This window comes from Coloeus monedula, assembly GCF_965178545.1.
Source record: "Coloeus monedula genome assembly, chromosome: 7".
NCBI lineage: Eukaryota > Metazoa > Chordata > Aves > Passeriformes > Corvidae > Coloeus > Coloeus monedula.
Window position 1 is genome coordinate 31,499,582 of NC_138787.1, and position 22,622 is coordinate 31,522,203.

Below are 22,622 nucleotides of genomic sequence, written 5' to 3' on the forward strand. Positions count from 1 at the left end.
CCAAATTTCATGTTCTTAGACACAGTGGGATCGGCTCTGATAGCTCATCACCTGCATATCCTGGAGGGATATCATGCACAGATATCTGCACACTACCATCAATCCCTTTGAATTTTAGGAAGATTTTAGTGCAAGGTAATAGCATTTTCTTACCTTCTCTGCACACTGAAACCTGACCCCTAAAAGCCTTAGAACACAGAAAGGAGAATCACTTCTACAGAAAGGCGGTTCATTTCCTTGGAGGCTGGTGTCTACTGCTGGAGAATGGAGAAGCATGATTAATCTCCATTGAGATGACCAGGAAACAGTTTTGGAGGAGGGAGGGAAGGTGATACTGATGTACGAAAAAGAGATTAACTTTGTTTAATCACTGTTGTTTCTGGACACTTATTCCTTCTTTACTAGACTAGACATTTAGCTGATAGGTAACAGTTCCAAAGAATTATCTATGCTTGATTTACCTAAACTGTGCATTACGAACTGTGAACGCTTTCAGTGTAAACTGTAAAAATGTTTTTGTCATGGCCATGTTAAGAAACATGCTCAACTCAGCTTACCTCTTAAAAGATCAACTGCTTCCCTCAGGAGTTGCAGAAGAAAAAAAGCAATGTGTACAAATTCAAGCAGTTGTTTGTAGTCAGAGAAATCTGCAGATATCCAGACCTGCATTCTGAACAATCCCTTGTCAATTAGACATTTAGCAGAAACTTAACAGCTTTTTATTTCTTTGAAGGGAGCAGAGATAGCTTGTAGCTAGTATAATACAGGCTATTCTGCATCTTTTTCACCCTACTTTCCCATTTTCTATCTCCCTGGGCTTTTTACAGCTTTTCTACACTGATCACTCTCTGAAATAAACTTCTTTTCTTAGGGGTTTTAAGTATGCCTGGAAAGAAGTATGGATCCTAGGAATGTAGTGTGTATTGCTGTGATTTCCATGCTTCTGAGTACAGAAGATTTGTGCTTTTCAGCACAAACAGCCTGGAGCACTCTTTAAAATGAGCAATCAACTCACTATGAATAAAACTAATTTTGTCTGAAGTCTGATAAGAAACTAGAAGACACCTCAGCTGCAAGATGATATGCTGAGAAATCTCCTTTCCTAGGGAATACACCCTGACCATTACAGATTTCTCATGAGGATCTGCAGTTCATTCACTCAACCCATGCACCCTTTTGCCAAGATCCGTGCACTGAATTGAATCCCTGAACAGCTAATGAGACTTGTTTGGACGTTGTCTTTGTGGACAGTAATGGTGTTCAAGTCTTCCTTTTCCTTAAAAATATCAAATATATGGTTTATCGTCAAGTCTGAGATTTAGCAACTTACCTGCAAAAATTCAAGGACAGGTCGTAACTAAAAAAAACAAAATCAGAAGAATTCGGTCATAAAGTCTTTTCACATTTTATTTGACAACAGTGGGCTGTAAATTAATTACCAAACTATTTACATGGTATACTGAGGTTTTCTGGTCCTTCACACCACAACAAAATAAGCAGGTGCAAGGCTGAGGTTTCTGACTGGAGTAATTATTGTGTTTCGGGTAGTGGGCACAGTGAGAGTCCTTGACAGAGCCGGCATTACTGGCAGGCGGCATTACTGGTGGTTCTCTTCTTATTGCGTAAGAAGTTGCTGACCTCAGTGAACAAAAGTAAATGCAGCTGGGACAGAGAAGGCCTCATACATTAGCAGGATAAGCAGGGCCAGGCCATGGACTTTGTAAAATTACTCTTATCCCAGAATAAGACTTTTATTAAGCGCTTTCAGCTTCAATGCCTCCAGATGTTTTCGAACTTTCTCTCCAAGCTCATTGTTTTGGGGTCGAAAATGTCCACCTGGACCATTGCATGTGTCTCTGCAAGAAATTTAAAGCATCATTTGTATTTATAATAAACAGGGAAACTACTTGGGAATGCTGACAAAATCCAAAGAGGCACTCATGATTTCTTTTTTCATAACGAACACAGAGGTTATTCCATTACTTATGCAGAACTAGACAAGTAGTGAAACTGCAGAAAGAACACTTAACTGTTGGCTTGGCCAGTTAGGAAAGTTAACCATCTGACACAGGTAAACACAGACTGACCAAGTTTTACATTTTATCCCTGTAGGAACACAGGATGTGATTGCCAGAACAAGAGTAACCACATGAAAACCTGGTTTGCCTTAAGGATAAAAGCGCTGAAACTTCTGTAGAGGAGCAGTATGTTCTCTGTCATCTAGTGAAATACCACCCCCTCAACAACAACAAAGAACCTTTCAGTGACAACATAAAGGATTGGGACTTCAGTGTTTGCTAATAAATTTTTGCTTCCCTCTTTACAAACCCAAAATAATAGGGAAGATTTCAACAAGTAAATATCAATACCCAGAGTTGTCTAACGTTGAAAACTGTTTTCATTTTTTTTCTGAAACAGATATCTAAGATTTAAAAAAGAAAGACACTTATGGTTATAAAACCACTCACCCAAGAAAGGCACCATCCCGCACTGTATTGCTGTGGAGGAGGAAGGTCACTCTTTAGTTACACAAGCTGACCCAAATCCCCATGTTCTGACAAGCAGTGTCATAAAATGTAAAAAACAGCACTGAGTGTGACACATCTACATTTTTACAGCAAATTCTTTTCAATCAGTGCTGTAGTATTCACAAGACAGCAATCAGTGTTTTGTCAGAGACCTCACAATACTGTTTTAAAGTTTAAAGGCTGAATGGGATTTCAATGCCAATCAAATTATTCCCCTCTAAAAGTAAAGCAGACATTCAAATCTCTTGACAGCTCTGAAAGTTTCAGGTTATCTTGCACATCCTGGTATCTAAGCCACATCATGACCACTTTAAAGAGAGGACAACTGTTGGACAGAAATGAATTCACTTGCTCCAAGTCCCACAAGGACTGTGAAAACAGAAGGTTAGAACTCAGCACTTTAACCTGTGCTGCTCTGCAGTCACTCATCACCCACACTGCCGGCTGCAATGTGTGCTCGGGGAGGGTGAAGCTCGACAGAGCAAATGTGAAACACTCCCAGGAAAAGCTGGAGAAAAAAACACCATGCCAGGGGGAAATTCTAAGGGCCCTTTCCTCTGCAAGCTTTAATAAACACCTAACCAAAAAGGTCACTGAAAAGCAAAAGCCACTGGTCCAATATTGAATATCTCTTGAGAAAGCAAGCAACTGCCCCAAGTGTTAGATCATACTGATATAACCAAAGCCAATGTGTCATGTTCACAGCTGCTTTCTGAAGTAAAATGCAGAGACTGAATTTGCAGTGCAAATTTGCTCAAAGTACTAGATCTGCATCCCACTTGTGATAGAGCCCCTAGAGGATCTCAGTATGACTTTCTATGCAATTCTGAAAGGGATGCTTTGTTGTGCATAGGTAAAACCCTATAAAATGAAGGCCTTGTTGCCTTTGTAAAATCATGGCCTAGTCCTGTTACTTTGGCTAAGTAGAAAAGGATTCTGGGTAATGACTCAGCTGGAAGAGAGGTGGAAAACAAGTTATATAACCATCATGTGTTTACGTCGTGGTTTATGGTAGTTGGTTAAATTATGTTTGTTGTATTTTAAAAGTATGCAGCTGATAAAAGCCTAATTGCTTAAAAAGGCCTGGTTTTTGCAATAAATGAGCTCCCTTTTGCACCTGCCTGAGGACTCTTCGTTGCTTCTTATCACAACAATGCTGACTTCAGATTCCTTTCCATTTCTCTCTCCTAATTTCAAATTATACCTACCTTGCTTTTTTTGCTGATTCTTCTTCATCTTCTTCTGAGACTGCCTCCCCAATCTGTGGAAATTCAGCTCTCACCATCTCTGAAGTAAGAATCATGTTGAACTCAGCTTCATCTGTCTCACTAAAAATTAGTAAGATGATGAACAGTTTGTTTTTGTCCTTTTGAAAGTATTTTTTTTAGCCAACAATAACAAAAGTATGTTTTATGTACTTTTGCCTTTGAGGATCTCTTAGGACAGGTTTTGACACATCCATACATCTTGGGACTGGTTTAGACACAGTCAATCACACCATATACAGAATAGAGGAGAAACTTACTGGTCAATTATGTTCTCCTTGTCTCTCTCAGGTAAGTCAGACAGCACTGGTGGTACATCTCTTGGAAGCATATCTAAACTGTAAGGATCCCTGTGATGGAAATGGTACCAGTTTAATGTACAATACTAATGGTATTTTTGTATTTTGAAGCTCCACAGCAGTTGCAGTTACAATGAAGATGATGTACTTTAAAATATTTGCAGAAAATCTGGGTGCACCAGAAACTGCTGTGATATGAGGGAATGTGAGCCTGAGAGATGTTGGCTACCACTGGGTGCAAGTGTCTGTAAGTTAAAGGTTTTACAGACAGACTGAGTTTGCACCTCCTGGGGTCTTCTAGGACTGAGTCAACAAGCTTTCAGGAGAGATGTTATCAAAAGCCCAGACTGGAATTCTCCTTCCTTGGGCTAGCCATTTCTTCTAATGATACTGCTCTTAATCTACCCTTCTAGGAGTCCAGTAGGAGTTTTTTCTGCTGGTTTTGGATTTCTGAGCAGCAATTAATTCCACCTGTAGGGCCACTTTCATTTGTGGGACTAGTGACGGATCAATACAGTTACAGGCAGCTGAAACTAGTGTAGGGTAGAGGCATTGTATATTCAAATTCTTTCTTACCTAGGTATTGTATTTGTCAATGTGGGAATGTTAGAAAAAGTGGAATATTCCAATGGTGAGAATTTTCTCCATTCCATTACTCCACAAATCACTTCCTGAAATGACAAGTGCTACAACAATCAGACCTCTAACACATAATGCAGTGGGGAGAGAGGTTTGCAGGACAGAGCATCTTGTCTGAGAATTGAATTTGGGGAGCTGAATATTTCAGATCCTTCCATCACTGTAAGGAAGTGAGAATACAACACTGAACATATGGAAAGAGCAAGAAACCACTCAGGCATAAATAAGAGACGTGGATAAAGCCTAAGTAGAACTAGTTATTCTGACCTGTATACTGACTATTTAGGTGCAGGCATAATTTATATTTGAAAATATCTTCGGATTCTAGACTTCATTTAGAATGTCTCCACCTTTCAGTTTGATTCCTTAGAGCAAGTTCTCAGCAAGAACATACCCAAGGCAGGTACTCATACAACAAACCCAAAAGGCCATACCTTGTGATCCAGAAATTTCTTTTGTGTGACTGGAATACTGGATCCTTTGGGGCATTCCTTGGTAAGGGTATATTTTGGATGAGGACAAAGATGATATTCAATATTTGATTCACAATAGGCCAAAGGAAGTAAAAATGGAACTAATCCTGGAGTGGGGTTCTAAAAACAATGAAGAGATAATTTTAATAAATTGTTCTGAGCATCATAACAAATAAAATTAGTGAAAATTCAGTTCTTACAATTAAGGTAGTCTCCCCATATGAACAGCTTTGTCTCACTGTGACTGTTCTGTTTGGTGTGATCCTTCATTTTCTGTCTCTTCCCCTCATCCTACAATCTTGTCTGATTTATATGTGATCCCTACTGTCTAAAATACAGCAATTTAGCTGTTGTCTCCAAGTCTGGAAGAAAAAACTATTGCCTAATTACTCTGAAATCCATTGCTGATTCTCTGAACAGTTCAGAATCCAAGAAGGGAAGCTGGGCTCGCTGTGGTGGAAGCTAGTGAACATTTTGCCATCAATTTCCCTGCACTAGCATCTGTTTCTGGATAAAACCCAAAGCTGGGTAGTGTGGATCAAGCTGTGCCTGGCTTTTACACTGATGTGACAGAGGGATGAAAGAGGTGCACAGAGGATCTCATCAGCAAGTCTACTGGAGTCCTGGCTGCGTGCAGGGGTGACAAGTCTACATCACAGATATTATGCCAAGATCACCAGACTAGCACAGTGGGCTCTGGCCCCTTGCAGCTAAGAAGTGCTGGGAGCCAGAGCCACCCAAGCCAGGCCCAGTGCTATGCTGGCTGGGAGATCTGCCTGTGCCCATGCACAGCACTGCTCTGAGCCCTACAGCTGTCTCTGCCTGCTCAGAGGCACCTCGGGGACCTCTGGGCTGTGCTGCACTGTGTGGGAATTATCTCTTGCAGCTGGTGCCAAGTAGCACAGTGTACATGACAACAGTAACAGAAAACCCTCCCATGCAAGTGGTGGTGATTTCTTGAATCTCTGTGCCTAATAACTTGGAAATGTGGTTTGGGATGCTCTGAGAACTCTTAGAAACTGTAAGGCAGCAGGATGCAATGCGAGCAGAGTTTGACTTCACTTTTCTCCGTTCACCCAAGGATTAGGCAGAACTGTAGTCCCCCAGCTGAACAGCAGGGAAAGACTGCACCTGTCCTACCGACCTGGGCAAGAGTGTGAGGTTACAGGAGGACTGAGATGCCAGGATCATGGCTTTTCCTCTAACATCCAAATAGGGAAACAAATGGAGAAGCAGGGAGGGGCTCCACGGTGTTCCCAGAAATCCTGTGATCACTGATCATTTGTGGAGTGTCAGACTGAAAGGGTCTCCAGTTCTCTGCTTTCACTGCAATTTTGTCTTATTATCTCTCCCCTAAACTGATCAAAACACACCCTAAACTGAAATGGTGCCCCTCTCAGTGGGATTGAGCTCTGTGACTCCTATCCACCAGAACTTGCACCATGAAGGATTACTCTCACTCTGGATATATCGTTTTATAACCAATCTGAGTAAGAAAACTGCCCACAAATTCCACATCAGGCTTCTGATGAAACAAGCACACTTCTGCTCCTTCCTTAGGTTCTTCATGGAAGTCAACTCGTACTTACAAAAATGCGAAGTGGGTTGCTCTCTGTTGGGTGGACTAAAGCTTGGGGAGGAACCAAGTTTAAGAGGCTGATATCCCCTTCTGCTGCTTCTTTGTGAAAATCTGTCCTCTGACAGAGCTGCTTCTCAGGAGCAGGAACTACTTGAATCAATTCATCCTTGAAAAACACAGACATCAAAGGTTTTCAGAGTGTAGTAAATCTTTCAGTATAAAATGCCGAGGTAAAATTAATCAAATAATTGTAGAAATGTAGCATTAGGAGTGACTTTGTTACCTGGGCTCCCTGCCTCAGTGGTCGAGAAAGTTTTACAGGTTTGTAACTTGTAGCTGCATAGTGTGTACAAAATGGCTGATACTTCATAATGTTGCAATGCTGAGGAACCTAAATTCAAAGAAAAAAGATGTGCAGCAGGAAATGACAATAATCACTTTCTGTTAACTCATAAATGGAATGGAATGTTTGGTTTTATCATGGACACATCACATCTCCGTGGTAAAAGACACTTGGAACACTACTGCAGAACACAGTATGAAACCAAAACTCTGAGAAGCCATAGTTCACCAGGACTTTGATGTTTGAGATACAACAATTCCAGCTGAGGTGATTCATCTCTGTCCGGAGAGAGGGGACTATTGCTGGCTGTAAGCTGGTTACTTACAGAACTGGTGAGATTTGGTTTTAATAAAAGCATGCTAATCATACAGCCTTATTAAGGCAACATTTTTACTGGGCTGCACAGAGGCCACTGAATCAGGCTGAAAACGCTTAACTGGACAGGTAAGAGAAACATGAGGGAGCTGTACTGACTCACCTTCAAGTCATAAAAAGGAAGAATGTGTCTGACTTTCACGTCTACAGATTCAATAGGAACTACGCCAAGAGCATCAGGTGTCTGAAACAGAACAGTATTTAAAACCAGTAATATGGATGGCATTTTGTTTTGTATTGGCAGCAATCCATGAGTACAGCTAATTGAAAACATACGGAAATAATTATGCAAATATTTATTTTACAGAGTTTGATATTTCTGCTGTTCTTTCTTGGACTTTGGCATTTCAGTTTTTTTCTTTCTTTTTTTCTGAAGAATGGATGTTAATCAGCTTTGAACATTAATGTATTGCTCACAATTTCAGGATACAATTAGGAGAATGAAAAGATTTTTTTACTGTTTTCAACAGAACCCTCAGTAAATCTGAAGTCCTGAACTAATTTGTCAGAACCCCAGAACACCAGCCACATTGTGAAATTTTAATAAAGGGACTACCAACCCTGGAGCCAATGTCTTCAACAAAATTCTATCTAGACTGCTAACTAACGTTTTAGTTACTGTACCTACCAAATAACTGTGTAGTTCATGTGAACCGTAAAAGGGGAATTCAAAAGGCAATATACGATCTTCAGATATGCTGGAAGAAAAGCCCTTATGTTCTTCACTCTTTTCTGGTTTCCTGAAACTCCTTCTTTCTGTCATGATTGGAAAGCAAATATTAAGATTTTGTAATATATCTTAATGCACTGTTTCAGAAATGGAATCAAGTCACAAAACGTATTTAACATTTTCCTAAACCAGGATGTCTAGTAATTTTAATATAAAAAGTAAGTTAATACTTCCTAAAGACTTTAAATGTCTCATCTACAAGATATGAGCACAACACCTTGAAATAGCAGACAGATTTAATTTCCCCTTTCCTAGAAAGACATTACAACCCACTCCTTCCAGCACAGTTCTCATCAAGGCTGAAAGAAGTCAGAGGCCTTTCTTACACTAAATGTCATTACCCCTTCTATTTGTAGCATTCCTGCATCTTCTGCATCCTGGGAATTGAAAGTGCCTATCTGCAGAAGCAGGAAATGGCCGGAGATGGAACAGTGTTATGGGGAATTATAAGGTAGAACTGGGTTGTGAGCTGTAACACCTGCCTGCAGAGGCACATGGCAGCACAAAGGAGCACATGGCAGCACACAGAGGCTCGTCTCCACCGGAGCCCGGGGGGAGGAGGTGTCACACGGCAGAGCCCTACGGAGAGGAGCCTGCCGGGAGCTGACAGAGGAGTGAACAGCAGCGAGCACCCCACAAAAGGACATTGAGAAAGTGTTGCTGATGTGGCAACACGGGATAGGTCACATAGTGAAGATTGCCATACAAGGAAATACCGTGCCTTAGAAAAGAGTACAAAACCAGCTCATTCCTTCGAATAAACGATTCAGATTCCCTGCTGGTCTGGGTCTGTGATTCAGTCACTGACAAGTGTGTCTCAGGAGCTGTCAAACTGTCTCTCTACAAGGGACTGGGAAATAAGAGATCCAAATTCTTCTCTGTCTCCCATATATCCAACTGTGACTCCCATCCAAAGCCAGTTTTCTTCTATGATCTTAAATAACAAGTCACTTTTCCAGACCAGCACTTTCATTTCAGTGTGATAAAAAAGTGATTGATTAAAAGCACTTCTATGAGAAAACAATGAGGACAAAAACTCAACCCAGTACTGGCAACCTGGCAATGTGTCTCATGGTTCCTACTGTGTCATTTCACTGAGTTCAGATGTCACCACATGCAGGTGTCTTTCCCCCTTCCATCCCCCCTGCAATAAGCTCTTCTCATCCTGTGTCTCTCACCTCTTGGGCTCCCCCTGATCTGTTCATCTCCCTGTTTCTCATGCAGTCCCATCTGCCCTTTCATTGTTCCTCAGGCCTATATGTACAATCACAGAACGGCTGGGTTAGAAAGGACCTTTAAAGACCACCTAGTCCAACCCTTCTGCCAGGGGCGGGGAATATCCATCACTACATCAGGTTGCCCAAAGTCCCATCCAATCTTGCCTTGAACAGTTCCAATGATGAATCCACAGCTTCTGCCTTGTTATTATGTAGATAAGCTGCATGGCTCCTAAGAATAGGAATTTTTAAAATCTGGTAAATACTGTGTATGAAAAACAGATGTATTTTGACTACAGCCATTTCCACCTTTTAGCAGGGCCTGTTGCCATAGGACACGGGGTAATGGTTTTGAACTAAAAGAAGGTAGTTTCAGAGTAGATGTAAAGAAGAAATTTTTTTGCAACAAGGATGGTAAAACACTGGAACAAGTTGCCCAAGGAGGTAGGGAATGCCCCATTCCTGAAAACATTCAAGGACAGGTTGGACAAGGCTCTGAGCAATCTGATCTAGGTGAAGATCTAGGTCTCTGCTCATTGCAGGGAGGCTGGACTGGATGGCCTTTTAAAGGCCATTCAATCCAAATCACTCTATAATTCTACCTTGTCACACTTCTATTTTTTTCTGGAAGACTCCTTTATAAGGACTCTGTCTTTAAGTTTATACGTAATGAACCTGACACTGCAGCAGAACCTGAATTATCATAGCCCATGGCCAAAATATCAACTTGTTCTTCTAATCCTTACCAGACACAGAGCCCTCCTCCAGAACTCCAGCCTCCCTGGTCAGTCCACGGAACAGAAGCAATAAACGACTTAGACGAATCTGAACCAAAATCTGAGAGAATAATTTTTAAATTTAGGTTGAACACCTTAAGATTCACAGCCATAGAAATACAGTGTATGTGTTACACCTGTATTTATTCTCCAGAGTTCACTCAGACATCTCTATTTAAGAATTTTTAATATAGTTTTCTGTTCAGGAGAAAATGAGAAGGAAAGATGTAGAAAGGATCTCAATTCTATAATGACATTACACAATAAATACAGTTAAAACCTTAATTTAGTCTTACACATTAATCAGACTTTTTGGCTAGGTCCTAATCCTTCAGCTGTGTTTACTGGCATATACAGATTAAACAGAGGGTGAACAGTCAGTTAACCAGGGCCATATGAATATCTGTGGCTCTGAGAATGAGGAGAGTAAACAGCAACCTGCACTGTGTTTTGCCCAAACCCCACAGGGTAAAAATGAAGAATACAAGGTTTTAATACCACATGGGGCCATTTAGTTACTTCCTTATTTGTGCAATACAGAAAAGAGCATTTAATTTCCAGATCTCAATATTGTGAATAGATTGAAGAATATCCAAACTGGACACTAGAAGAACAGGACATTTCCATCTTGCTTACTACATTAAGATTTATTGGGGAAAGAGCAGTGGACATCCAAGATAATATTTAAACCAAAAGAAATAAGTGATTTTACTGATTAGTCTTTTTCTTCCAGGTCTATACCTCCCTTATTTAAATTTATACCTGTGTTTTTCCCATGTTTCCATCATGTACCATTGCAAAGATCCTCCATCATCAGTAACGTCAGAGGAGTGTGAAGGTGCTGCTCTCTCCCTCTACTTTCCCTCTCCAGATTAAGTGTCTCCTTACAGAGTGAGTGCTCTAAGCCCTTGGTGGCTCTACTCAAATAAACTTAAATAAACTCACTCCAGTTTACTAAAGTCTTTCTTGTACTGGTGCAATATTTTATATGCATTTTCAAATCTTCTTTTTTGTACAAAAGTATTCTTTCTTTTAAAAAAAAAATCTGAATTTATCTGCATTTGTTTAGTATCAATTCCAATATGAAAGACCAGCTGAATACAAAACTTACTCCAGATCCATATTTCCTGGTGAGGTAGGGGCATATTTACCAAACTACCAAATCCCTAGCAGGCTGTGAACACTCTTTATGTGCTGGTTGCACATTCTTTTGTGCTGTTTCCCAGGTGTCATGCTGTCACACTGTATTCTGGTTGTTTGCTTTACCTTGTATGCTGCTTGTTGGAATTTCCTGAGCATCCTCTTTCTGCTGTCCCAAGGGTCATTATGGAGCAAGTTGAATGTGGGATGGGCACTTGGTTGCTGCACGGTGCATTTTTAAGAAAGGAAACAGAAAAGAAAAAGAACAACCCTTTTTACAACTAGATAAGGGAGAACTTTTCTCCATCCCAAGCCATTCCTTGGCTTGAATCCATATGTTACTTCTAAATACTGAAATTAAGTCCAGTGAAAATATTTGCAGCATTGGCATTTAACCAGAAGTCTTCACTGCAGGGCTTAATGGGAGGTAATCACCAAGTACTAGCAGATGTAGTATGGGGAATGCAGAGATAAGATGGCATGGTCTGCATCCACACAAATGACCAACACAGACTACAACTTAAGTGCACTCTATGGGCAGCTGGACAGCAGACAGAATGGACAGGGGCTCTACCAAATACATACTTCATCTTGCACAGACATGAAGTTGGAATAGCTGTAAGGACTCAAACCAGGTGCTCAGCAAAACCTTTCTCCAATAATAGCACATACCCAAGGAAGGGTGAAAGATGCCCCAGAGAAGGGCAAAAAAAATCTAAGTACCAGAAAGGTTCCTGTCAATCTAACCTGCAGGCAGAGGCTGCAAACTTTGTGATATGCTTAACCTTACAATGAGGCATGACAAAGCTTCCCCTGAGAGATCTTTCAGAAACAAGCAATATAAGTCTCAGGTTAGGCCTGCAGATCTCCACTTGACTCTCATACTAGATCAGAACATTAGAAGATGAGTTGTGCATGTAGCATAGCGCTTGTCCTAGCTAAAAGTAAAATGGGAAATAAGGCACTGATACAGAAGTAGGAATATCAGGAGGAAAAGTATTCAATGTCAAACATCTATGGCTGTTTGTTAGCTTGGGAGGTGATAATAGAGCATGCACATAGCAGGCTATAAAAACATATGAACAAACCTGGTCAACATGCCGGGTAACACGTCTAAAGGAGACTTCTATTTCATCCCTTTGGAACTCCTGTTCTATGACAGGTTCTCCTCTTTGGATCTAATTTGAAGAAGAAGCACATTAGCACAAAGCATCCAGGGAATTCTTTCCTCCATTACAATTAGTGAAACTCACAATGTAACATTATGGAGGTGTTTCACAAAACACAGACTTCATTCTCTTCTAGGGAGGGATTATTGCAACCCTTAAGCAAGTCAAACCAAGTAAAAAAAAGTATTTTCAGATCTGAGTTTCAATCAAATCTCTGTCCTAATGCAACATGGTTTTCTTTGCATAGCCAGAATCAGCAGGTAAGAAAATAGATGCTTCTAAACAAAGTTAACATACATCTAATTCAGTGATACACCAATCTCACAATTTAGATCCCTTTTTTACTAATTTCCTTTTTAGTATTAAATATAGTGTTTTATATTGCCTAATTCAGTGTATAAATCAAGCCTTTATCCTATGTATAAATAATTTCACTCCCACAACCAGTTGGAAGTCAGTGGGATGTCAGAAGCTACTTGAATAGCCAGGAGGCAGGATAAGAGGGACAGGCTCCACCTGTCCCTGAGGGCTGTGCCACACGAAGAAAGATATTTCCTGCCACCAAGTAGTGCTTATTGCTGTTATCACCTCTGTGGAAGAGGACCTGCAGTCTGCAGTGACTGGAAGAAACCAAAGAGAGAGAGGGTGAAGATGCAGAAGTACAACCTGATATTATCTCCCCACGGCTCTGTGTGGGAGTACTGACTGGATCTAGCTCTTTGAATGTGAGCCATTCAGAACAGCAGCTCCTCAGAGGTACAACACAAACAGAGGTTTGGATGTGGTCTTGGTGCTGACAGGATTATGCTGGAATGTGGCATTCTGATGAGACTGGGTGGCTGGGTGCAAATCTGCTAGGTTGGGCAAATATTGTTATATTTCTGGTAATACCTTACCCTTCTCTCTGTCTACCTTAAAGATAAAACCATCCCTGAAAAACAGTGATGCACAGGCACAATAAAGATATGACTGCAGTAAAAAGCACAACTAGCACAGGTTTGCATTGATTAACAAAGAAAAACTGAACATGTAGAGAGCTTGATACAATTCACTAGCACACTGCATAATCTGAAAGTATAAGTTTGATTTCAAATTTACAGAAAAAACATCAAAGATTAACCTTGTATTGCTCTTCTTCCCTTTGTCGGCTTTCAATAATCTCTTTTTTAAACTCCATAGAGATTGGATCACTTCCCTTATGAACTTGCCTGCATTTGCAGTGGAGACAAGAAAAATGCTTTACTTAATGCACAGTTTACTTTATTCAAAGGCTAACAGACTTACTCTCCTCTTCCTGAGATGCCTAGGTGTCCATGACATTCAGTGCATAAGATGATCTGTGGATTTCAAATGAAACCATGATGTGCTTACAGACCCAACTACATTCTGCTTTGCACCATTTGATGTACAACAGAATCATACAATAAGTAAGGTTGGACAAATCTCTAAAATCATTAAGTCCAGCCATTAACCTAACACTGCCTAACACTCCACTAAACTATGTCCACATCTATCAGTGGGACATATCAGCACTACATCTACATGTTTTTTGAATGCTTTCAAGTGTAATTCTGCTCTCACTTCATTATTCATTTTAACCTGAATATATTGACAACCATGACAAAATCTTCTTTTGCCCTTAAGGGGCACAAGATGAGATGTCTGAGAACAAGGTTAGGCAAACAAGATTTTGAGCAGGTTTCTTTTTGAATGGAACCATAAGGCAATCAAAGACCTCATTGGGTACTACTATGGATTACTACTGAGTCTGCTCTTAGCAGGAGAGAAAAAAAATTAAATAAAACAACAGTAACTTAGGCTTAAAACAAACCTATTGGGACACGAAATGGCACCATTCTGCACTAGCAGATATTTCATACAACATTCATAGAGGCCTTGGTTAAGCAAATCCCAGTCTTGTTAACGTGGTTAATTAACATGGTTAACTAACATGGTTAACTAATAATTACCGCTTTAGATGATTTGCTTCCTCTTCCTGAACATTTTGTTTGACTTTCAGTTGAAATATAGTGTCCTTCATCTGCCTGGTTTTTATCCCTTCTTTGCCTTGGGACAGGGCTGCAGGAACATCAGAAAGCCATATACACCTCAGTCTAGATTGGGTTTTTAATTGTGAAATCCCTCCATTAAGATAACTGTACCCATTAATACATAAAGCTAAGGTGAGATTTCTCACAGAAACAACAGTTACATCACCTCAGCAATTCTGGAGCCAAGTTCCTCATCAGACCTACAAATAATGCTAAGACCAAGTTTATGCTGCTTAATTACCTTCTTTTATGTCCCTTATCTTCAATTTGCCTGGTTCCTGAATCAAAACAGTAGCTACAGCATATGGATTTGACAAGTCGGTGGGGAATCTGAGGTTCTGGTACTCAATTTCCTGTAAGATATAAATTAATAGGAAGAAATAAAAACAAGGAAGATTTCCTGCCCAGAAAAGTACTTGTAATTATTATCTTTTCACACCTTTAGTTTTGGAATAGGCTTTGACTGTAGTTGGCTGAACCGGTCTCTTCTCCACACCATGGATTTTCCAGACACAGCTTTTTTCTCTGGATGACGTTGTTCATCAAAATGTTCTTTTCTAGATGTCAGAAGGACACATATTGCTTTCATAAGTACTCTCTAAATGGCAATAAGTCCAATTTTTTCCCAAAAAAATTAAGTACAGCCCAAAAGGCTCAAAACCCCCTGCATCTTGCAAGGCCTCAGCAAAAAGAATAATGAGTGGGAATGATAGAAGCTGAGGATGCTCAATACTTCTTTAAGGATATGTAACTTCTCATTATATTTATTTTGCTTGTTTCACTTCATATAGATTAAGGATGTTCTGAGCACAGAGTGTAAAAAAGCAGGTATATGTATCAAAAGTAGAATTACATCAGTGCACTGTAAGTCTCCAAAGATACCAATGCTTAAAATGATCATAGCAAAATGGTATAAAATCCTATTACAGGAGTATTTTTTAGAACTGGGCAAAAATACTCAAAGACCAGTCAGCCACACATACATCAGAGCCAGATGTGGTGTTGATGTTCCTGTGAATACACACACATAGGGTTTTGAGTGAAACTCTACAATCCGTAACTGCATGGCCATTTGTGCTGTTCCATACTCAAATGGGGAATACTTCACAGTTACTTTGACTTTTCCATTGCCTGGAATGATTCCTGTGATTAGAGGAGAAAAACAGTGAGAGTCCATATAACATGAGCCCACTTAAGTATGCTGGAATTGATTCTGGGCTACTTTTTTTTAAACAACTTAATGTTTGAGAGGATGGCAGGAGGCATGGAAAATATTTCAGGTCTCAAAGCATCTTTCAAAAACAATGTCCGTTGCCAGATAATAGAAGATATTTTACAATAGCTGAGAGGTTTGACTGTAGGCCTATAATATTTCACACTGCTGTGAAAATGACTGCCTGTTTATATGTAGAAATTCTTCACTTGCATCTGCTAGACTTAAGTCTTTGGCACTTTCTGCTTTCATGGACAAAGCATTATAAACATATTCCTCTGTGCTTTTCCAAGCTAGGGGACTCATATGAATTTGATGCATTACCTGTCTCTGCTTCACCTTATTTCCTTACTACCTATTCCATTATTTTCTCAACCACTTTAACCACCATTCATATCCCTAAACATTCCCAACCTAAATGACTCTATGATTACTCTGAGCACAATGGCTTTAAGTAGGAGCTGAAACTTTTTAGTGCTTTAAAGATGGCCTTCAGCCATATTTTCAGGCTACCAAAATTTCTGACTTAAGTTTTACTGGGATGACCCTTTTTTTCAGAGATACTCTTCTGGGAAGACAAAGGCCACACAGACTGTTTGGAACATCCCATATTTTGTCAGAGCTCGCATTTTGTCATAGCTGGACATTGCCTAAAGGAACTTACAGCCAAGTTGGCTATTTGCCATGAGGCTGCAAATGACTGGCTGCATTTACCTGCAAAAACTTTACCAGAGGCAAAGGCTTTTTCTGTACAGCACTGAATAGACTGTCACAAGTAACTACACTTCATACATACAGATTTAACATTTAGAATTTTAAAGAAGTCAGTCTACCAAATGTTGGCTGGACAGTGAAGGCTCTGTGAGGCTGAATAATATCAATGTGGAATTCAAAATCTATGGGACAGCTGCACTGCAACGGGATAACATACTCCTTACTGAAAAGAGATAAAAGAAGAATTAAATTAATCAAACTACAGTTGTTCATCAATTACAAGCTGAGAAATTGTATTATACACACCATGCACTAAATTACCTGCATTCAGAGGGGTGGGTTACTTATCAATGTGAAAATCATAATTCCTCACTGTTCCAAAATAGCAAAATATTTCAGATCTTTCATTCCCCCAGGAAATAAGAGCTGAATCTTAATTTGAATGCTGGACATTACTTTCTCCTACCCATACAGAATTTGATTACAGAAAAATTTTAAAAATCTGCTTTTTGGAAGTTATTTATGTCCATCCTCAAATTCTTACAGACTGTAATATCTAGCAAGTACAAACAATGCGAACTGGAGCAATGAGTACAGAACCAGAAATCAGCCTTTGCCCATGGCCCTCCTTGTGAAAGATGATGAGAAAATAAAGTATTGAAAACTCCAACACATCAGAATGACTGGACTTCAACCACTGTAGAAATTACGATGCTGGGGCCTAATTTTCGTAATAGCCCTTTATGTCTCATGCACGTTGTGTGAGGACTATCAGTACACATCTTTTCAACCTGTCTTGCCTTTGTATGCAACTGTTTTCACAGACCAAACTGAAACACAAAAGCTTTGGTGCACCACCATTCATCACCCTGCACATCAAGATCCATTTACAAAGGCTTATTTCTGGTTTTTATCAACTGTCTGACTGAAATCCTACCCTGCTGATCAGCAAAGAATGCATGCTACACACAGTGTTCCTCTGGAAAGCACATTCTAAAATGCCTAAAGAAATAAGCAATAATAGCCAAGTTCTTTTATCTCTGCCTTACTATGGCCTGTTCACAAAGAAGATGCAATGGCAGACTGGGCAGGCAATTTGTTCTAGGGCATAGTGCAGCTGGAACAGTAGCCAAAGTGCCTCAAAAACAAGCCAAATATGCCACCTATTGCCTTACCTTCTGTACCTAAGAGGAATGGTGGGTGGTAGAATACAGATTTTATCCTACATTTATGGAAGTAAAAGGCAGTTTTTCCATTAACTTCATGGGCTATGGACTGAGCCCAGATTCCCTTGGGTTCTGTAAAGTACCAACTATCTCAGAGAGCTTTCCTCTTTTAGAAAGTTTTTAGTAGTTTAATGCTGAAAAATACTGGTAAAAATTAAGGTTTGAAACCACAAGTTTTCTCTTCAGGAATTCTTCCAAATTTCCTCAGGAGTATCTTTGAGCATCCCTGCTGTGTTGAAAAAAATTCTCATTATTTAAAATTATATTTTTTTCTCTTTCTAATATCTTCTCTGTATTCTGAGAATATGAAAGTTCTGTATACTTTAGTACTAACAGGAAGCAAATAACAGAATCACATCATGCCTAGAGGCCCCCAGAAAGTCAGGAGTTATGTTCAGTCCTGTGAGAAAGCCGCAATGTTACAATTCACTAAAGTTTAACAGACTAAAGGGGATTAGAAAAACAAACAAACAAAAAGACACAAATGTTATTCTGCAATGCTGGACTCATTTCTACTGCAGAATTTTGCATGTTTCTTATATATGCTTTGCCTATTTATATTTCTGTGCTTCAGTAAAATTCATGAGTTACTTTCAACTCACAGACTATGACGAAACCACCTGCTAAGACTTTCACTTCCTAGAATTCACTCAAATCTTTACACTCATAAAAATCACCATAATTTTAACTAATATAGCCAATATACTGCAGAACTAGACCCTAATAAACAGAACCTGCCTTCTCCTTTTCCTCCTCCCAGTTCCTATTAACAACTATTACTGATTACTTCATGAGAACAGTCAGTGTTACAGCCATGCAATAGACATAGTAAAATGAAGTCTAGGTCATTAAATACTTTTAAATACAAGAAGCAAAAAAACCCAGCTCCATCTCTACATATGTTTAGCCTGCACAGCATTTACTTCATGGTGAATGGCACCTGAAACAGTTTATATACAGAATTATTTTTCAGTCCAGATGGTAGATGAGTTTCTTAAGGCTTTCAAGACATCAAGTTGTACAAATAGAGAAAAATGAGATTTTTCAGTTTTTGGGCATGTCTCACAAAATGTGGACAAATGTCTGTCCTTACCTCTGACCAACTGATACATCAGACAGATTTATAAATGATGGAAATTCTACAATATTCATAGCAGGGTAAGCATGCATGGGAACAACTAAGGTATCATCTCCCTGCAAACAAACAAACAAACAGGTACAAATATTTATCTATTACAATTAGTAAGTCATAGAATCATAGAATGTTAAGGCTTGGAAGGGACCTTAAAGATCATCCAGTCCCAACTCCCACTGCCATGGGCAGGGACACTCCCACTAGACCAGGCTGACCAAGGCCTTATCCAACCTGGCCTTGGACACTGCCAGGGTTGGGGCACCCACAATTTCCCCTAGGCAGCTGTTCCAGTGTCTCACCACCTTCACAGCAAAGAACTTCTTTCTAATATCTAACCTAAATTTCCTGTATTTTGATTTGTACCCATTACCCCTTGTCCTATCACTACATTCCTCATGAACTGTCCTTCTCCAGCTTCTCTGTAGCCCCTTTCAGATACTTGAGGGTTGCTATGAGGTCTCCATGCAACTTTCTCTTCCCCAGGCTCAACAGTCCCAACTTTCTCAGTCTGTTATGGAAGTAAAAAGTTTCTCTAGTATTCGGCCAGTAAGACTTTGGGCATAGAACATCTTCAGGATTTATCACTGTGTTGTACCTCAGAATGTTACTATTCTACCTGCTTCCAGTATCAGTCTTTCCATACTTTATGCAAATCTCTAGAGCTCCTCTGAGCCTGCTCAGCTAAGAAATTACATCAGTGTGGCAAAAAGACTGATCTACTGGCAAAGAATAGCAGAATAAGTTATATAACCTTACCTACAGCTCCGGGATGTTTACAGAGAAAAAATTTTAATGTTTCAAGTTAAATACTCCAGTCAAGACTTACTGGGAATAAATCCATGTGTCTCTAAAAGATTAAGTTTTATCATTATCATCATGCTCTAATAGTTGTTTCATCCGACTCATCATCCCATTACAACTCTAGCTATACTTTGCAATGAATCCTCACCTCACAGTGAATTCGAATGCAGTCATAGTAGTATCGCCACTCATCAGGACAAAAATCAACAGTAACCACAAGGGACAAACCAGGGACAAGCCGGTGCTGGAAAATGACCCAAAACAAGATAAAAGGTGTGTAAGAGCTGCTTATATGACACAAAACCTGTGCTACATGCAAAGAGCAGTGTGAAGATTTTCTGACACTTACTGTTTTGCTGTATTTTATCTGAAAATACATTGTCTGGGGTGGTATTATGTGAAGGTTTAGTGCATTGGTAGAAATATTTATCAGCTTCTGCAGAACAAAAGAACACAAAGACCACAAAACACTTTACAATATAAGAGGTCAATTAAGAATGCCAACGGTACTTTTTGTAAAACCTACCATAGCAAAGACATAATCAATTTTACTTTAGTAAAAATAATACTAAATATGCTCTGAATTCAAAAGAAAATGATGCAAAATGTATATCCCATGTCTTTATTCTTTGGAAATAAGTCACAATTCTTAACCAAGGAATAAGTTAGTCTTGCTAGAAAGATGCTACTATTGAATTAAATTCTGGTGCTGTTTTTCTTACGTGCAAAAGGAACAAATAATGAAACAATTTATTGACCACTTCTAGGAACACCTGAAACAACAGGAATTGTATAATACTCTGTGGTTCTGTCTTGGTTTTCTAGCAACAAACCTTAGGATGGTGGCAGTTCAGCCAAGCCTATAAAAGCCTCCTGCATTTGTTTACTTTCATTATATTTGGAGAACCTAGGCCACCATAACCACCCAACCTCTGTCTCAACACACTTAAAACATGAATAAAAAAGGCAGACAAAGGCAGAGCAGAGAGTAGAAAAGGAAATACCCAAACCATTCACAAGGAAAGATAATCAAACCTATGCATACAATTTCCTTTCTCAGAATAAATTGTTCTTGGCAAAAGACCAGAGGTGCTTTCAAAACTTTCCCACCAGTGAACATGTTTGCAGACACAGTGACAGTCCAAGGACATTTTGAAAAAACAAGTCTCCTGTGGAGTTAAAGCCCAAATCCTTCACTCATGATGTGCAAACCACATATCACTAACACTGATGCAGACATGGGAAACAGGGAGTATAAAGGAGGGTGATGCTCACAGCCTGGTACTCGTCTCTTTTGTAACCGCAGGGCCACTGAATTTAAGTGCTGCTTTTTAGAGCACTCCACAGAGCAAAGGCCTCATGACCACAAGCAGTCAACTCAGATTCTGCTGTCCTTTTATGAGCCCCAAGGGGATCCCCACTCCAAAACTTACCAGCATCTGTTGGTGATGTTTTCCAACTTCATACCCTCCATAGTGTAACACAGCAGGCTCAGCCTGTACAAACCTGCTCCTCTGAAGTTCTGAATAAATCTCTATATATCAAAAAATAGAGAGAAAAAGAGACCAGAAACACACATGATGAGTGGTACTTACATTGATGTAGACTGGTTATGCTATACTGATGTATTACTGAAAGAAAAAGATATTATTTCTCCTTTTAAGTGGGCATAAGTTTATAAATGGAAAGTTATGGCAGCATCCACTACCCCAGCAGATCCATGATCCTGCCAGCAGTTCATCTCTTGGCATCATGGCTTCAACAAGCCACCCCAAAACTTTAGGGTCAGCCAGGATCAGCACAGCCACTATTTACTTCCTGACTACCCCTCCCATTATTTGGGCTCGCAGGAAGCTGCAATTTAAGCAACAGGATGGGAGTTTTCTCAGTCAATTGCAAAAAAAATAACAGCCAAGCATCTCCCAGAATTGCCACAAGGCTGGGAACAGTCAGAGAGCAGGAACTTACTTGATTCCAGCAGGTGATGGGGGACAGCTTGTCTTTTTTCAGGTTCCTCCACGAGGTGGCTCAGGACACTGGGTACTTTCTTCAAGGACCCCCTAGAGACAGTAATGTCTGTGGAGGCCGATGGAACCAGATCCATGTTAGGACAGAAACAGGATCTCAATGGCACTAAAATTCCTCAGTGCCTGGGGTCAAACAAAAACAACATAATGATCAAAATGTCTTCTCTTGCACTGGAAACATCTGCTGCCTAAAACTGCCTTGAAACATTTAGGAGAGGGAGCTACTTTCTCCCTGCTGAAGTAGATTACTCTGTGTGTGTGCTAAGTACAAGGAGAGAATGATTCCAGGAAACCTTGCTCCCACTGCAAGGCCTAGCACTTTGGGCATCTGTTCTAAGGCTTGTTGGGGACATCTGCCTTTCATGTCTGTGTAAAACACCTCTCTCTTCCTTATCCCCCAGCAGAGAGGAAGAGAGGAGGCTCTGTTAATTCCACCATCTGAACTAATTTCTGCAGAGATGTTCTTCCAATGTCTCCTGGGTGTTTGAGTTGTTAACTTGCAGATTAATTTTTAATTTTTAAATATTAATATGAGGGATAAGAAAACTGGCATTTGAATCTTGTGTTTGGATAGCACCATCTGGGTTATTAGTTCAGTGAAGATAACTGTAAACGCTGAAAGCCACGGGCATTACAGATCCTGTGTTAAGTATGCAGTTATCAGAACATAAACTTCTCTAATGACGAGTGCAAATTTTACATAATAAAGACACCAGACACGATCCATCCACCAGAAATTATCTTTGTAAATATAGCACACAGAGCCCTTGACTCTTGTATGAACTGGAGAACTGCATGGAGAAAAAGACACGATACTTTTGGAATAAGTACTGAATTCAAAAGCCATGCTGGGATTTTCAGTCCTCAAGCAGGCACCACTCAACAGTTTCAAAGCTGCATTACTCCACCTCCCCCATTACAT

General features: G+C 39.9%; 1 protein-coding gene across 1 annotated transcript; it reads right to left on the reverse strand.

The window, feature by feature from the left end:
- Window positions 1–1,732: 1,732 nt before the first annotated feature.
- On the reverse strand, window positions 1,733–21,777 carry CFAP221 (cilia and flagella associated protein 221; the record flags this gene model as incomplete). Its single annotated transcript, XM_082284763.1, has 24 exons — window positions 1,733–1,856; window positions 2,469–2,498; window positions 3,737–3,856; window positions 4,054–4,143; window positions 4,669–4,763; window positions 5,166–5,324; window positions 6,794–6,949; window positions 7,067–7,174; window positions 7,605–7,685; window positions 8,130–8,257; window positions 10,195–10,285; window positions 11,491–11,586; window positions 12,453–12,542; window positions 13,654–13,741; window positions 14,504–14,612; window positions 14,826–14,937; window positions 15,024–15,141; window positions 15,568–15,727; window positions 16,631–16,734; window positions 18,831–18,931; window positions 19,822–19,917; window positions 20,023–20,109; window positions 21,107–21,207; window positions 21,642–21,777. 24 exons carry the CDS (start codon window positions 21,775–21,777, stop codon window positions 1,733–1,735), a joined length of 2,580 nt encoding a protein of 859 aa, XP_082140889.1.
- Between the last annotated feature and the right edge of the window lie 845 nt (window positions 21,778–22,622).